Below are 18,670 nucleotides of genomic sequence, written 5' to 3'. Positions count from 1 at the left end.
ACTGCGTTTTACAGGGAGCCTGTGCCTATATCTCAGGCGTCATCGGGCATCAAGGCAGGATACACCCTGGACAGTGCCAACCCATCGCAGGGCACACACACACTGTAAAAGATGGTTATGTACTGTATAATAATAATAATCTAAATAAAGAATTAAAATTATAGCAGAGTGCAGAAGCATAAGTGGTCTACAGTAAATCCCTGCAATCTGAAATGAAGTGAATATTTGACATAATTTCCCTGGACAGCACACAAACAAATGTAGATATAAAAACTCAGTGTTATATTCAGAAGTGCAGGTTTGAAAGGCTTGAACTGGCATCATGGTCAGTTAGATCAGGCAAAAAGCAATGAAATAGTGAAGAATGAAACACAGCACACACATATGGCAGTTGATGCAAACTTGCTATGAGTTTTTTTTATTATTACTATTATTATTGTTATTTATATTTAAATAGACACATCTTAAAAAAGTACAGATGAAATTTAAACGGTTGTTCTGCTTCCGCTGTCTGTGTGGAGTTCGACATGTTTTCTGCACATGCATGGGACGCCTTGTTTCCTCCAGGTTGTTTGATTTTCTCCCACCTTCCAAAACCATGCCAGTAGTTTGTTTGTAGATGTGAATTTGTGTGCAAACCTGCTGTTTCCGATCCATCATGACCCTGACCAAAATAAAGCGGTCAAGATGAGTGAATCGGTGAATGAATGCATTACTGAGGTATTGGAAACTGCTGATGCCATTGCTTTATTGTGTTAGATTCATAGATTTATTTAGTTCTCTGTAGATTTATTAGACTATTTAAGACTATTTTCTAGGACAGAAAATTCACTGGTCATAATAAACAAACAAACATACAAATAGGCAAGAATAGATAAATGACCAGACTAAGCAAATTTCATTTTTATTGTTAGAGATGCAGTTTCATATAGAAGACATATTGTAAAAAAAAAAAAAAAAAAAAAAAAAGATCATACAACAGTACTGCTTAGATATCTTATTTGAATTTTGCAGAATTCTTGCTCTGAGACTTTGTTCCGAGCACAAACTTTATTCTTGTCTGACATAGCTCGGTTTCATGATGTACTTGTTGCATAACGCTTTTCCTTAATAGACTGACTCCAAAACCTTCTCGAAGGACGTGCACGAGAGGGAAAAGAGACTGGCGTTACGGGGACATGTGAATTAACACGCGCGTGCGCGCACGTGTCTATGAGTGTGCGTGAATGTGGTGACAGTGCGGTACCAGCTGGAGCTCTATTAGTGAGGTGCGCATTACTCCACTTAGTCGAAACACTGGACTTGTAGGACTCGCGCCTTTGGATTCAATATAGAATTTTGCCTCTGAGTGTTAATAATGACAACTTTTGACTTCTCCGACGTGGAGGCGTTTCTGGACCGACACCCGGAACTCTTCGAGAACTACGTGATCCGTAAGGGCGAGCGCGCAGCTCTGAATACACGCCTGACGGAGACGCGGCCGTGCGACAGTTCTGCTCCGGAGGAGGAGAGTGAGGATGTGGACAGCGGGAAACGGCGCTCATCGCAGGCGGAGATGCGGCGTACCTTCGCGCTCTCAAAGGCGAGTGCCACGCACCACACCTACGACGAGCGCGTGAGCGTGGCGGCGCGGGAGTCACAGGCAAGCGTAAGGCGGCGCGCGCTCTTGCGCAAGGCCAGTTCACTGCCGCCCACCACGGCGCACATTCTGAGCGCGCTGCTGGAGTCGCGCGTGAACGTGCCGTGCTACGCCTCCAGCGCGCTTGACTACAAGTACACGCTCAAAGAGTCGGACGAGCGCGAGTTCTTTCTCGAGCTCGTCAAGGACATTTCCGGCGAGCTCGACATGACAAATCTGGGGTACAAGATCCTAGTAAACGTGTGCGTCATGGTGAACGCAGACCGCTGCTCGCTCTTTTTGGTAGAAGGTCCTGCGCACGAGAGAATGTTAGTGTCCAAGTTTCTAAACGTGCATTCAGGGACAGCTGGGCGACCCTATTCCAGTGCAATTCCCTTCGCCGAGGTGCAAGTGCCCTGGGGCAAGGGTATCATCGGCTATGTTGCCGAACACGGCGAGACGGTCAACGTCCAAAACGCGTATGAGGTGAAATACGTGTGTGTGTGTGTGTGTGTGTGTGTGTGTGTGTGTGTGTATACACTACATAATACAGCAGTATTAGGAACATCTTATCTATACAGCCAATCGTGTGGCAGCAGTTCAGTGCATAAAATCATGCAGATTTGGGCCAGCAGCTTCAGGTAATGTTTACATCAACCGTCAGAACAAGGAAAAAATGTGATCCCATTTTTTATGACAGGCTGAGTTGAGTATTTCTTCAAGTATTCAAGCACTGCTCGAAGTTTACCCAGAATGGTGCAATAAAGGAAAAAAAACACAGTGATTGGCAGCTCTCTACATGGAAGCACATTGTTGAAAAGAGAGGTCAACAAAGTATGGCCAAGAAAAGCAGAAAGGCTACAGTAATTCAAATAACCACTCTGTACAATTGTGATGAGCACATGGGCTATATATTCATTATAAGCACAAGTTCATAACACACAGATTCCCTGCTTATGAAATATAAAAACATGAATCATTGCAGCATAGGTCCTCAGGTTTGTAGTCGAGAGCTCCTGTCCTAAAAAACACAAACCATTCTTAGTATATCTCAGGACTCAGTGGAGCTACTGTCAGGCCAAACTAAAAACCAATTAGTTAAATTATGTCAACGTGACCGAGAAACCTGATTTTTCCTGAAGGCTTCACGCTTATAGTACAGTTTTTTCCTTACTGCAGTCAGAATTTAGGTCCCACTATAGCTGAATTCTGGACATCGTTATTACATGGCCAAGGGCAACCTTCCCCATTGGTCAGCTGCTGAACCTATTAATTTTCTGACTAGAGATCTATCTTCTTGGCACAAAATGGGAACAGTTAGTTTCAGTGGGAGCTAGCTATATAAAGTGTCTCCTGCATTTACCATTTTTCTCTATGGACAAGGCCTTAGAATACTGTTATGCTGGAACAAATGAACTTCTGTTGTCCTCAATCTGCAGCATCTTTCATTCATGTCACCACAGAACAAGAAACCCATTGCTGGCTCCTTAAACTTCCAGGGCCTGTCAACAAATCCATTCTTGTATTCTTCATTATTGTATTTAGATTGATTTCCCTTTTAATTTCATTTTTGCTTGTATAAAATTAAATGTCTCACTGTCTATAACTCATAGTAAGAAGTGTATAATATGATTTTAGATAAATAAAAGAATAATAAGTAGGAGATTTATGACATTACCATGATGTGTGCCCATTTGTATGATCTAGTGTATTGCTGAAAGCAGTCAACTCAAGAATGTTGGCAGGGATTTCCTTTGATTATCAGTCACTGTAGACAGCTGAGAAAACTACTTAAAAAATAATGATAATAATTTATCATAAATGATCTCATTCTGTGTACTTAATTCAAGATAAAAATGAATAGGTGATTGTACAGTTCAATTAAAATGAATTGTTGACCACATCAAATACTTTAATATTGATATTATTTATGGAAGCCTCCCTTTTTTCAAATAGCATCCCTTGCTGAATGAGGAAAGTGATGTGATTACTCAAATGAGCACGTTTTTGAACTGCCAAATAAATAGGAAAACTTGTCAAACAAATAACAAATATATGAGAGATTGAAAAGAGTTTGAATGGTCATATTTGTCACAGAGGAGGTTCTTTCGACACCATATTAAAAACATTATACATCTTTCAAAAGCAAAACTTCTAGCATCTAGAAATATGGTTCCTCTAACCTTTGTATTTTCTACAGGACCATCGTTTTAGTGATGAGATTGACAAGCTGACAGGTTATAAAACTCAGTCAATCCTGTGCATGGCCATCTGTAACAGTGATGGAGATGTGATTGGAGTGGTACAGGCCATCAACAAGAAACCCTTTGGAACTCCCTTCATTGAGGATGATGAAAAGGTGAGCTCCATCATCCCCTCTCTGCTAGGAATATACTCAAACTCTGAACCTTAAACTATTTTTACTGTCATTCATAACCTTCCCTTTTGGTATCAAAAAAAGCAATATTTTTTAAAGATGTAAAGCCCACCTGAAAGGCTAAACTGTCAAGTTGTTTAAAGGTTTTGTGTGACTGTTGTGGAAATAAAAATGTTGCTCAAAAAAGGTTGCTCAAGCTTACAACCACTGTACTTCTTAAAGTAATATGTTTTTGTAGTTGGTTATTCTTCGTGCTAATCATTATAAAATAATTTTCCTTTTGTCCTAATAAGACATGAATGCTATAAACATTTCTTAGAAGGGAAATTGTACTGCTGAAAGGAAAAAACCCTCAGTAAATAGTATTTTCACTCATAAGGCTTATTTTAACTTTACCTTAATTAAGTATTACCAGTATTAAACACACCTAAACATGTTTAGTAGACATAGTAACACATTATTTTTTAATGAAAATTATTCTAAAATTATAATTGTAAAATATCTAATAATTAAAAGAATCCACAACACTCTGAGGGTGTATCATGAAACAAATAGTATAATTTTTTTAATAAAAAGTATTTTAGCTGTAATTTTTCTCCAGTATTCACACTGTTATGTTATTATTTTCAATATTCCCTTGAAGAGTAAACCTGGTGAATCAGCTGGGAGAGCACACTTGTCGCCAGCTGTATTCTGGATTAAGAAGTACATTTCCAGTATGTTTAAATGGACTAATAAGGTATAATTTTGTTGCTTGAATTCCATAGCCAAACAATTCCTTAAAATCTGTGTAAAATATTGTAAACCCTGCAGTTCTTTAATTGTGTCCAACAAACCCCCATCGATATGTAAATTGATATTAATGAACATCATGAGGTTCCTAGAGCTTAGCTACTAAAATGAGTAATCAATGAAGGAAAATGCAATAAAAAGTTACCTGAAATACTTGGAGTTTTTCATCATCATACTACAAGCCATTATTGGTACATAGATTGCTTGGATGTTATTTGGTCTTGATTATCTAATGTGATCTATGGCATGGAAACTTATAATATAACAACAAAATCAAAGCTGTTCTCTGAGCATCTGGGCTGAATCTTGTGTTGCATTCTCAGCCCTGCATCCTACATATTCCTCCATTAGTGGATTTCGATTTCCAGTGTCATTTAGTATAACTCTTACATTTAAATGTGTTTTTTTTTTGTTGTTCCTATATAATTCTGTATTGGGAGATTTGAGTGGAGGATTTTGACTGATTTTGACTAATGTTTGTTCATTTGAAGACATTTTTCTGTTATTATTGTGCATACACAAAATGTCTTGATTCAGTAGATAATTTGAGCGCTAGTGAAAATGCTTTTATTTTGCTTTCTTTTATAATTGAATACAGCAGTTGTTCATTACAAATTATATCACTGTCAACAAAAGTAAAATCACTGAAATATTGACATGAATTTCAAAGTTTCACAATATTTGGTTTGTCCTCTTTCTTCTTTAATGACAGTGTCTGCTCAAGCAAGTAAAACCTTCTGATCACATTTCATCTGATCACATGCTTCAGTAGAAGAGAGGAAACATGAAGAAGGATCTTTTGTACAAAGCAGTTATCATGATTTTAATATTTTCAAAAATAATAAATCTATTGTTATTTTAAATTTTAAAAGAAAAAAAATCCCAGATGTGGTCTCAGACTTTTGGACCTCACTGTGGGGATGTGGTACCTTAGTGGCTAAGGTGTTGGACTATTGAGGGGAAGGTCATGAGTTTGAATCCCAAGTCCACCTAGCTGCCACCACTGTGCCCCTGAGCAAGGCCCTTAACCCTTAATATGTATAAGATGTAAGTTGCTCTGGATAAAGGTGTTTGCCAAATGGCATAAATATTTAATGTGTATATGAGTATATGTTTCTCTCAAGGTTTCTTCCTTAGGCCCTTTTTCATGCCAGTCTCACATTTTGGTTGCTTATTAAGGATTTAAACCTAAAAAAAATTTGTATTTCTGTATGAAAACAAGAATCGAAAGTGTTGCTTCTGAATATCTCTCTCTCTCTCTCTCTCTCTCTCTCTCTCTCTCTCTCTCTCTCTCTGCTTGTTCTCTGCTTAGGTGCTACAGATGTACCTACCCTTCTGTGGGATATCGATCTCCAATGCCAAACTCTTCTCTGAGTCTCGCAAAGAATACGATAGAAGCCGGGTGAGAATCTGAGCTACACACTGAATCTGTTCACAGCCTGAAGAACACTGATAAATAATGTACACCGAATTCCAGGTTGATTCTCAGTATGGTTTCTAATTAATAGATTGATTTTAAGAATGGATTCAGTGATATGCTGTGAAGTGGTAATGCAGCGTAAGGTGTGCAGAAAGAAGTAAATGGCTGTTTTTTAGCTTATTATTTTATTTCAGCTTGATTCAAATTCTACCCCACAGGTTTTATATATATATATACATACATATATACATACATATATACATATACATATATATATATATATATATATATATATATATATATATATATATATATATATATATATATATATATATATTTATATATTTATATATATTTTATATATATATATATATAAAATATATATACTGTAGTGCAATGCGAGGATTAAGGGAATGCTGTTTCTGCAGGCTCTTCTGGAGGTGGTGAACGATCTGTTTGAGGAACAAACAGACCTGGAGAAGATCGTGAGAAAGATCATGCAGCGAGCACTAACCTTGCTGCAGTGTGAGCGCTGCTCTGTGCTGCTCCTAGAGGACATCCACTCACCTGTAACATGCTCATTTACATTTAAAACAAATCTCTCTCTTTTTTTTATCACTTTCTACACTTTTTGAGTGTTCAGATCTATGTATCTGCCTAGTTAGAGGAATTGTTGAATAATACACTAAGCTTCTTGTGAAACAATTGCTCATGTCTTGCAAGACTTCTGCTTACTGTTGTTCCTTCTATACCTTGCAGGTGGTAAAGTTCTCAAAGACATTTGAGCTCATGTCTCCATTTTGCAATATGGATCATGACATAAGGTGATTGCTTTATTTCACATGCTGTATAGATATTGGCAATTCATTAGGGATATACTGTAGATCTGGGCTGTATTCATAAAGATTTTCAAACTAGGAATTTCTGAGTTTCTACACTAAATGAAATTAACATAATGATAATATTGTTATAATAATAATAATAATAATATTGTGTACACTGTAAAACATTATAGCACCATTAAGTTATGTGAATTGTTTCTTCTCTTTAACTTGAATTGTCATGACATGTTTTGAACTCAAATTTATAAACTTGTAAAAATTAAACGTAAAAAACTCCAGTGTCTTGCCAACATGTGATTTGAAACTAAACGTATCTTCAAGTTGAGTTTAGTAATATTTAAGGCATCAGGAGAATATTTGTTTCAAATGTTTTTTCAAACTCTTGAAATCAGTGCTTAACAAACATTAACATTCTCCCAGCTCCCAGGATTCTTCTTACATTCTTCACTCTTACTGTATGGATACATACATTTTCTATTAATTTCACTGTACTCACTGAATAATGTATAGAAATCTCTCTCTCTTTCTCTCTCTGTCTCTCTATCTATCCCTCTCTCTCTCTCTCTCTCTCTCTCTCTCTCTCTCTCTCTCTCTCTGTGTGTGTGTGTGTTTGAGTTTGTGTGCTTCTGTGTGTTTATTTGATGTCAGCATGGAGAAAGTGTCCTGTTCTGACTGGTTGATCAATAACAGCATTGCTGAGTTGGTGGCATCTACAGGACTGCCTGTTAACATAAGCGATGTGTGTCAGGATCCCCGCTTTGATTCTGAGGTGTGTATAGTCATGCAAACACACACACAAATAACTAGGCATATATCCATCCATCCATCTTCTACCGCTTATCCGGGGCCGGGTCGCGGGGGCAGCAGTCTGAGCAGGGACACCCAGACTTCCCTCTCCCCAGACACTTCCTCCAGCTCCTCCAGGGGAATACTGAGGCGTTCCCAGGCCAGCCGAGAGACATAGTCCCTCCAGCATGTCCTAGGTCTTCCCCGGGGCCTCCTCCCGGTTGGACATGCCCGGAACAACTCCACAGGAGGGCGTCCAGGAGGCATCCGGAACAGATGCCAGAGCCACCTCAGCTGACTCCTCTCAATGTGGAGGAGCAGCGGCTCTACTCTGAGCTCCTCCCGAGTGACCGAGCTCCTCACCCTATCTCTAAGGGAGCGCCCAGCCACCCTGCGGAGGAAACTCATTTCGGCCGCCTGTATCCGGGATCTTGTCCTTTCGGTCATGACCCAAAGCTCATGACCATAGGTGAGGGTAGGAACGTAGATCGACTGGTAAATAGAGAGCTTCGCCTTGCGGCTCAGCTCTTTCTTTACCACAACAGACCGGTATATCGACCGCATCACTGCAGAAGATACACCGATCCGCCTGTCGATCTCCCACTCCATCCTTCCCTCACTCGTGAACAAGACCCAAAGATACTTAAACTCCTCCACTTGAGACAGGAGCTTTCCACCAACCTGAAGTGGGCAAGCCAACTTTTCCGGCTGAGAACCATGGCCCCGCCGCTTCACACTCGGCTGCAAACCGTCCCAGTGCACGCTGAAGGTCCTGATTTGAAGAAGCCAACAGGACAACATCATCTGCAAAAAAGCAGAGACGAAATCCCGTGGTCCCCAAACTGGACTCCCTCCGGCCCCCGGCTGCGTCTAGAAATCCTGTCCATATAAATAATGAACAGGACCGGTGACAAAGGGCAGCCCTGCCAGAGTCCAACATGCACCGGGAACAAGTCTGACTTACTGCCGGCAATGCAAACCAAACTCCTGCTCCGGTCATATAGGGACCGGACAGCCCTTAACAAAGGGCCCCGGACCCCATAGTCCCAGAGCACCCCCCACAGATCACCACGAGGGACACAGGAACCCTCCAGCAACCTGGTGAGGGTATAGAGATGGTCCAGTGTTCCACGACCGGGACGAAACCCGCATTGTTCCTCCTGAATCCGAGGTTCGACTATCGGCCAAATTCTCCTCTCCAGTACCCTGGCATAGACTTTTCTGGGGAGGCTGAGGAGTGTGATCCCCCTGTAGTTGGAACACATCCTCCGTCCCCCCCGGTCTGCCAGTCCAGAGGCACTGTCCCCAGCCGCCACGCAATGTTGCAGAGGCGTGTCAACCAAGACAGCCCCACAACATCCAGAGACTTGAGGTACTCAGGGCGGATCTCATCCACCCCCGGTGCCTTGCCACTGAGGAGCTTCTCAACCACCTCAGTGACCTCAGCTTGGGGGATCGACGAGTCCTCAACTGAGCCCTCTGCCTTTGCTTCCTCAGTGGAAGACATGTCGGTGGGGTTGAGGAGATCCTCGAAGTACTCCTTCCACTGTCCAAGAATGTCCCCAGTCGAAGTCAGCAGATTCCCACTCCCACTGTAAACAGTGTGAGCAGGGTACTGCTTCCCCCTCCTGAGGCGCCGGACGGTTTGCCAGAATTTCTTCGAGGCCAACCGATAGTCCTTCTCCATGGCCTCACCGAACTCCTCCCAGACCCGAGTTTTTGCCTCTGCAACCACCCGGGCTGAAGCTCGCTTGGCCCTCCAGTACCTATCAGCTGCCTCCGGAGTCCCCCGAGCCAACCAGGCTCGATAGGACTCCTTCTTCAGCTTGACGGCATCCCTTACTTCCGGGGTCCACCACCGGGTTCGGGGATTGCCGCCACGACAGGCACCGGAGACCTTACGGCCACAGCTCCGTGCGGCCGCACCGACAATAGAGGTGGAGAACATGGTCCACTCGGACTCCAACCTCCCTCGGGATCTGGTTGAAGCTCTGCCGGAGGTGGGAGTTGAAGATCTCTCTGACCGGAGACTCTGCCAAACGTTCCCAGCGGACCCTCACAGTATGTTTGGGTCTGCCAAGTCTGTCCAACTTCCTCCCCGGCCATCGGATCCAACTCACCACCAGGTGGTGATCAGTTGACAGCTCCGCCCCTCTTTTTACCCGAGTGTCCAAGACATACGGCCGGAGGTCAGATGAAACAACCACAAAGTCGATCATCGACTTCCGACCTAGGGTGTCCTGATGCCATGTCCTGATGCCATGCCATACCCTTATGCTTGAACATGGTCTTCGTTATTGACAAACTATGACTAGCACAGAAGTCCAATAACAGAACACCACTCGGGTTCAGGTCAGGGGGGGCCGTTCCTCCCAATCACGCCCCTCCAGGTGTCACTGTCGCTGCCCACGTGGGCGTTGAAGTCCCCCAGTAGAACGACTGAGTCCCCAGTCGGAGCACTTTCCAGCACCCCTCCCAGAGACGCCGAGAAGGTCGGGTACTCTACACTGCCATTTGGCCCGTAAGCACAAATAACAGTGAGAGACCTCTCCCCGAGCCGAAGGCGCAGGGAATCGACCCTCTCGTTCACTGGGGTAAACTCCAACACATGGCCGCTGAGCTGGGGGGCTATGAGCAAGCCCACACCAGCCCGCCGCCTCTCACCGCGGGCAACTCCAGAGTAGTGGAGAGCCCAGCCTCTCTCGAGGAGTTGGGTTCCAGAGCCCAAGCTGTGCGTGGAGGCGAGCCCAACTATATCTAGTCGGTATCTCTCAACCTCCCGCACCAGCTCAGGCTCCTTCCCCCCAGCGAGGTGACATTCCATGTCCCTAGAGCCAGATTCCGTGTCCAGGGATTGGGTCGCCTAGGCTCCCTCCTTCGACTGCCACCCAATCCACATTGCACCAGCCCCTTACGGTTTCTCCTGCAGGTGGTGAGCCCACAGGAGAACTAGGCACATATTTTAATTGTAATTGTTTCTGATACAATTTTGATGCTGTAGAATAGCACTGTTGTTCATTTAATAATCAAGCCATTCTATGTACAAATTGTCACACATGTGTAGCATTACACAGTGCTATGACTCCACATGTGTTTCATGCATGAAGACCAGGAAGACCACTCTGCTTTAATATAACCTCAAGGCAAGGTCATTATGCCAAATGACAAACAATAATCAAAATGAATGGCATCACTATACGTTTATACAATGATATTTGTGTGTGCTTGTTCACAGGCTGACCAGGCCTCAGGCTTTCACATCAGGTCAGTGCTGTGTGTCCCAATTTGGAACAGAACCCATCAAATAATTGGTGAGTTGCCTGCATTATGATTAATACATATATGTGCATTATTAGTCACATTTGTAGGTATACAATTGCCATAGCCTATATCCTTCAGTGAAAAAGAATTACCAGTTGTTCCAGCTATTTTAGGCAATGACAACTTTTTAAACTTTGATTGATGTTTAGGTTTTAGTGTTTTTTTTTTTTAAATAATGTATGTGTTTCAGCAGCAGTACTGTGGTTTTTAAATATTCCGTATCCTTACTTTATTAGATATATCAAATTAATGGTCCATCTTGCAGGTTACAGTAACAAATTATGCTCCTCTTTTTTCCATAAGCAGTTTGTGTTAATCATCATCTAGAGTCAGTTCTTCATTCAGTTGTACTGTTTCTCAAACCTATTTTTGACATTAAGGTGTTTAAAATGCCCAGCAACACTGCTGTATTTAATCTATTTGTACCTACACCAATTACTACCTGAACTGCTTCAATGACAGTCCATCCACAATAGTACACAAACTATGCTCATAAAAATATGTTTTATACTGTATATTTGGAGGTTTGGTTTAGTTGCTTCCTTTCAACAGACAGACAAAAGCTATTTAAATAATCGCTCCATCTTGTGGACAGTCCTTTGCCTGACAAATGTGAGTTAGTGAGCAGGTGAGCTACAAGTCACATCCGTGAAGTACTCTTTATCTAAAAAGACTCTCATTTTTTCAAGGAGTTGCCCAGATCCTTAATCGCTTGGACAGGAAGACCTTTAACGATGCAGATCAAAGATTATTTGAGGTTTGAGTTTTGAGTATTATTGAGTGTTTTATTTCTGTAGATAATGGAGATTTTATAATAATCACTCATTGTGTTTGTCACAGGCTTTTGTTATTTTCTGTGGCCTTGGCATCAATAATACAATGATGTACAACCAAGTGAAGAAAGCTTGGGCCAAACAGTCTGTGGCTCTGGACGTAAGCAGAATGTAATGTCTTTATACGTATTGGATCAGTGATGGGATGGATATTTAAATAATGGAGTAAAGCTAATATATATTTACTATCTATGTACTCAGATGCTGTCTTATCATGCAACATGCTCAAAAGCTGAAGTAGATCGACTCAAGGTAACTTATAACTCAAACAAATATACAATCTACAACAACCTCACTGTTGTCATCCTTCACCTGTTTTTGTATACAGTAGAATGAGTTATTACATGCAACAGATGATTATAGCCAGCATCATGTTTAGGTAGAGCTCTGGTAGTAGAGACGTTGTTAATGCCATTAGTGAAACATTCTAATATATGAGCGTTAGGATTACATCTTTTGTAAAACGTTAGTGCAGGAGTTTATGAAGTCAGCCATAGTTCAAACTGATTATATAAATTCTTGGGATTATTGGAATGTTATTACTGTATATTTAACTCATTTGTCATTGGGAAGACATTAAATGCTCTCTAACATACAAGGCTGAAATTTGTACAGATGAAGTACTAATGTGTACATGGACCTGTGTGCATGTTTCACAACTCATGAACACCATGCTTATTCATTTCTATTAATGTTTATTTAATTAGTACTGCTATTAAAGTTAATTAATGCACTTACAAAACATACCCCATTCTGTAATAATCTAGCTGTATTTGCTATATTTGTATATATGTCTAGTACTGAGACTCTTGCTGTTGTCTTTGGTTTAAGGCAGAGTTATGTAATCTATCATTTTTAATGAAACTAGCTACAGCCTGCAAAAGCCAACATAATTTGGTCAGTAAATAAATAAAATAAAATAAAATGCTGCTGTTTGTTGTATAGAATAGGGGCTTTATACGAAATATGAAATATGAAATGATGATTTAACGATTCAACTAGTGACTCTTTTATGAAAATTTTTGTAAGTATTTAAAATGGTCCAGGCAGGGAAAAAATATTTAGACAAAGTTATAATGGAGATACTTGATTCTGATTGGGTCTGTAATGAAAAAGTCTGTCCTCAGCCAACTTAACATACACAATATATTAAGACTGGCTCATGAATGTGTTTAATTAAACCGTTACTAGTTGTGTGATGTTCATTTCAGTTGTGTTATTATAATGATGTCTATCAGCATTGGGAATAAAAAATAATATAAATATTGAGTTGAGTTCAAATATACGGGAAATCTGGGTAGCCTTATTGGCTAGTTTTCTGCAAACTTTCTCTGTCTACTCTTCCAGGCTGCTAAGATCCCCCTGAGCAGTGAGCTGGGAATCGATGAGTTCCACTTCAATGACTTTTCCCTGGACAATGATGCCATGATCACTGCCTCTCTGCGCATGTTTCTGGAGCTTAGTGTTGTGCAAAAATTTAAGATGGATTATGAGGTGAAGAGAGGGGGCATAGAAGAAGTCATACTCCCAGCTGTATTAGTCATCACTTACTAATGCATCCCCAGACAAGCAAAGTCTGAGCTGCTGAAAATTAACTCATCCTGATTGAATGCTCAGTATTAAGGAATGTTAGCAAGAATAAGTCATACTTTCTTCTTTTGCCTGCTCAGGTGTTGTGCCGCTGGCTGCTCACTGTAAGGAAGAACTACCGTACTGTGGCCTATCATAACTGGAGACATGCTTTTAATGTCTCTCAGTGTATGTTCGTCATGTTAACTGTGAGTCTAGCTCATTAGAAGAGTCTTTTGAATTTTTTGCAAGTCAATGATAATAAGACAGTGGAATAAATTATGATTAACATCATCTGAATAAATGTAATAGATATATGTATGTTTTTACTTATCTTATTTCTGTCCTCTGGTAGACTGCAGGATTCCAGGATGTTCTTACAGACACAGAGATTCTGGCACTGATGGTTGGATGTCTGTGCCATGACCTGGATCATCGTGGCACCAACAATGCCTTTCAAGCCAAGTGAGCCAAAAACTCAATCAATGTTTTGCAAATTGACTTTTTATTCAGCAGGTATCACGCTAAAAAAGGCAGCGATGTTTTGTTGTTTTGTAGCTATCTGTAGTTATTTGTCAGTGATTTGTATTGCTTCTGCAGGTCAGGATCAGCACTGGCATTGCTGTATGGAACATCAGCTACTCTTGAACATCACCACTTCAACCATGCTGTTATGATCCTGCAGAGTGAGGTGACTATTTAGTTTGCATTGCTTTTAAAAGATCGGCACTGTCCTGTACATCATACACCACACAAGAAATGATCCACTGCCTCTTTCATAAGCTTATAAACTTTTACCTTTGGTATGTTTTGGCAATAAGGGGAAATTTAAAGACCTGCCAGTGTTGATTAATTGGGAGCTTTAGCTCCCAGCTGTTAAATCATTACAAACCTCTGTATTGATTTCCTGTTGCTTTATAATAAGCTCCTTTAGCCAATTAACTAAGGTAAGAAGAAACCCTCTGGGCCTATGTCACTGAAGTAGAAAGAGGAAGAATGTTTCATAAAGGCACGGCTTGCTTAAAAAGCATGGAGTATTGTGTCTATTTGAATAACAAAGTCTTATGCCTATTTGTAGAACTGAGCAAGCTAGGACTTACAGTATATGCACACATTGCATCAGGATTTGGTCATCCTTAGAGATGAGAATTCCTCTTTTGAAGTTCAGAGAGAAGGAATGTTCAAGGTCTGTACATATGCTGCTTTCTCTCTGTCTTTGATTAGAAATGAAGCTGTCTTACAGCATTTCTGCCTTACAGTAATACTTGCATCCTGTAGTAGTCATTGGTGTATGTAAACTGTTTATGAATTTAGTCGTGATTTAGTGGTGATTTGCAACACTAACAAGAATACATATATTTTCATCTAAAACAAGCACTGTCTGTATGAATTGAAAGGTTCCATCTCTAAATGTTTCATAATCTAACACACATCTAAAACATTCCATCTTCTATGTGTATTGTGTTTCCCCAAATAACTCAATCCTGGTGCTATATAAGCATATTCAAGCTGTCACATGCGTGTGTGCATAATCACAAATCTGTTCAATTTGCTTATGACAGAACATCTGAGATTCATTATTCTTTGATCTTATCTTAGATCTTAGACTCCTTTAAACAAATCTAATCTCTTGCTGAGCACTGTAATCTAGAGCCATCAGACTGAGCCTACATTAATTTTACTGTGTCATTTTGTGCATGTTGTCTGTGTCATTACTGTTCAGCTCATTTGTGAAATAAAAAGGGCAAAATCCTTACTATTTTCCTTGAAAATTCAATCATAATCATAATCAAAATCATAATGATTTTTCATTATTTCTGAGTGAAGTAAACATTAATATTAAAACAAAAACAAACCTGTAATTTCCAACAGGGGCACAATATATTTGCCAATCTCAGCTCTAAAGAGTACAGCAGCATGATGCAGCTCTTAAAGCAGGCCATCCTGTCTACAGATCTCACCTTGTATTTCCAGTAAGTTTTACAGACCATGACGAAGAACTTTAAATGTACTTTAAATACATCACTGCATGCTTAAAAATTCCGTATATAAAGCATCCACAGAGGGGCGCCACTAGAACAGAGGCATGTTAGAAGCCTAGTTTTCTTTGGTCAGAATTAAATGTGGAGCTGTATGTACGTGTATATGAAAAAGTTTATTTTATTATATTTATTTTTTCAGTTTTAAGCCTGCCCTTATCTCTTATCTTTTGTCTTACAAACACTAGCATTTCCCATTTTTTATTCTCCATATAAGAAAAAGAACCAAGTTCTTTGAGTTTGTTCTGGCTGGAGACTTCAGCTGGTCAAAACAGGAGCACCAAGACATTTTCAGGTCAATTATTCTTTATTTTAAAGATATAGAAAGATATTTGGGTGAAATCATAAGCAAAAACATGATATTGCCTCCATAACAGATCTATGCTTATGACTGCATGTGATGTGGGTGCTGTGACTCGACCTTGGGAGATCTCTAAACAGGTCCATTTGTCTTATTTCAGTTCCAAGATTTATTTGGTTGTTAGATGAAGCATTAATGTGTAGCGAATGTTAAGTCACTGTAGTGTCATCTCTTACTGCAGGTTGCAGAATTGGTGACTAGTGAATTCTTTGAACAAGGTGACAGGGAGAGATTTGAGCTGAAGCTTACACCATCTGTGAGTCCTTTTGGTCTATATTGGGCTTTTAAACTGAGTCTCTGTCTTAGTTTTGTAAGCCCATAATCCTGTAATAATGTATTCTGAATGTGGAGAATTGTATAAATCTTTACAATTTGTGATTCCCCATGGTCCATGTTTCCATTCTCTTCAAGGCTATTTTTGATCGCAATCGTAAAGATGAACTTCCTGCACTTCAGCTCGAATGGATCGATAAGATTTGTAAACCACTGTATGAGGTAAAAAACAAAACCAAACAAATGAACCAAATTATTTTAGCTTCTGGTATTCTGGCAACTATTTACTATTAACTTAATAGTTAATGAAGTCATTTTTTTAAAGGCTTTGGTGAAGCTGAATAGGAAGCTCCAGCCAATGGTAGATGGGATACATGCCAATCGAAAAAAATGGGAGGAACTCTCTTTGTCCTATCAGCAAGCCCATAAAGTCTCAGAGTCTTCCAATCCATATGCAGAAGTTGAAGGAGAAGAACCAAGTCAATGCACAGACGCCACCCTTACACAGTCATGTGAACCTGCAGCAACCAGTCAGAGCACAGAGTTTTCCCATAGGGTGGAGTCAAACTAGACAACGGCATCGAATCACAAGTCAGCACTGATGACCTGAACATTGGAGGGAGAGTCTTCACATCAGGGTGAATATGGGAGAGAGAGAGAGAGAGCGAGAGAGAGAGAGAGAGAGAGAGAGAGAGAGAGAGAGAGAGAGAGAGAGAGACTATAACTTTACTTCACTGTGAATTGAAAGAACTGTGATATTTAGCACTTGCTGACTTTTTGTTCATGACAACAAACTTATTCTATGTAGGGGTCCACTGTATATATGTTTATCCAAACTAATGCCTTTTACCCACTGACACTAAAAATTGACGATTCATTACTTTGGTTGATTGATACATTGTTCAGTATCCACCAGTACTGTTGTAGGCACATTGGAACAAAAGTTTAAATGAACTACATCCTAGCTTTAATTAATATATAAATTATTAAACACTGTGTTTGCTTTTAGTATCAAGATTTATTTGTTAATTGTTAGTTTTATAAGTTATTCATGGCTTTCTTTTAATAATATAGAGATTCATAAGTAGTAGACTACTCATGCATAGGTTGTTTGGCTTTGAAGTATTTAATATGACAAATAGCTTATATAAGGACTGGTGATAGAATTAATAATGCTCACCAAAGTAATGTGTCAATTTTTACAAGGTAAACATATAAATCAGTTTGTTTGCATGTGATTATCAGCATGTAATTTTGTTTGATTTCACCAAACCACGTCTGCAAAATTCCTTTTTAAACTGCCACAACATTTGTGCCAGCACTGTGAATGCAAATGAAATCCACAGTATTGCATGCTGCAGTCTGCTGCTTTGAAATAGCTTCCTGCTTTCAGTGAGGGTGTAAACCTTAACAATGTACTGCAGTTTGTTGTTAAAGTTACCAGCATGCATAGTGCTTTGCTCCAAGCATTATCTGCCTTATTGAAAAAATGATGATTGTGTTATTATTTTTGCATTTATATGAGTCTATAACATTTAGAAACAAACGTTTTGTAAATAAAAAATGCTGTAATGCTGAATTCTTTGTTTTTATTTAATCTGATTTATGAATAATCAGCCCATTTTCTGGATCTGTATATGGTATGGTTACAGTACAACCAATACAGTATAATTATAAATGATAAAACAAGCACAAACATTCTAAATACTATATTATATTATATTATATTATATTATATTATATTATATTATATTATATTATATTATATTATGTTATATTTAAAAATAGCCCTAGAATTTGAGATAAGAAGTGAGGAATTTATTATTATGCTGTATAAATTATTATTATTTTATATAATATATATAGTTTATTAATATTATTATTATGCATAGATTAAACAGGAAAACTGAATTCATTCATAATTGCAATTTATTTAAGTGACAAAACTTATCTTTAATAAGTGAGGTATTGACAAAGTAATTTATAAAACTTTTTTTTTTTGCTGTTGGCGTGTGTTTTACAGATTCACAAAATAAGTAGTAGCTAAATTCACTCAAATTCACTTATAAACCCACTTTTTTGGATATTTGAACTCAAAAATATGGCAGAACCTATATTTTATTTTTATGTTAATATATTTAAAATTGATTTAATCCAAAGTATACTTTTTGATATTAATTCTTTGGTCGATGAACAATTTTACTTTGTACATTCATAAAATAAAGGTTCTCCAAAGATTCTTGAAGGTTCATTAGACTGCAAAAGACTGTTTCTACTCAGAAATAACTCTTTTTAAAAAGGAGTTTTAAGGATTCTCCCAGAGGAACAATTGCAAAAGCATTTACATTTTTTAATCACTGTACCTTATGTACATCTTTAGAGTTTAAGTCTGCATGAAGGCATTTGGTCTGGTTAAAACAAGGGGTGTTGGGTAGAGGA

The 18,670-nt window shown here is 39.4% G+C and overlaps 1 protein-coding gene across 2 annotated transcripts; it reads left to right on the top strand.

Moving 5' to 3' along the window:
• Nucleotides 1–1,281: 1,281 nt before the first annotated feature.
• pde11al (phosphodiesterase 11a, like) lies at nt 1,282–17,164 on the top strand. 2 transcript variants are annotated; one of them, XM_060869304.1, is made up of 20 exons: nt 1,282–2,104; nt 3,819–3,977; nt 6,100–6,189; nt 6,636–6,776; nt 6,967–7,031; nt 7,698–7,818; nt 11,071–11,146; nt 11,846–11,913; nt 11,997–12,089; nt 12,191–12,241; nt 13,337–13,483; nt 13,660–13,767; nt 13,914–14,023; nt 14,159–14,249; nt 15,431–15,531; nt 15,815–15,892; nt 15,975–16,038; nt 16,140–16,214; nt 16,370–16,453; nt 16,557–17,164. In XM_060869304.1, the coding sequence occupies exons 1-20, from the start codon at nt 1,358–1,360 to the stop codon at nt 16,800–16,802; spliced, it is 2,715 nt and encodes a 904-aa protein (XP_060725287.1). In that variant the 5' UTR covers nt 1,282–1,357; the 3' UTR covers nt 16,803–17,164. The 2 variants fall into 2 exon arrangements, with proteins under 2 accessions (XP_060725287.1, XP_060725286.1); XM_060869303.1 differs by having other exon boundaries at nt 7,665–7,818.
• The last annotated feature ends 1,506 nt before the right edge of the window (nt 17,165–18,670 follow it).

Source organism: Tachysurus vachellii, chromosome 5 (assembly GCF_030014155.1).
Source record: "Tachysurus vachellii isolate PV-2020 chromosome 5, HZAU_Pvac_v1, whole genome shotgun sequence".
Classification (NCBI taxonomy): domain Eukaryota; kingdom Metazoa; phylum Chordata; class Actinopteri; order Siluriformes; family Bagridae; genus Tachysurus; species Tachysurus vachellii.
Note: the sequence above shows the minus strand (reverse complement) of the source record. Positions and strands in the feature narration are given on the sequence as shown.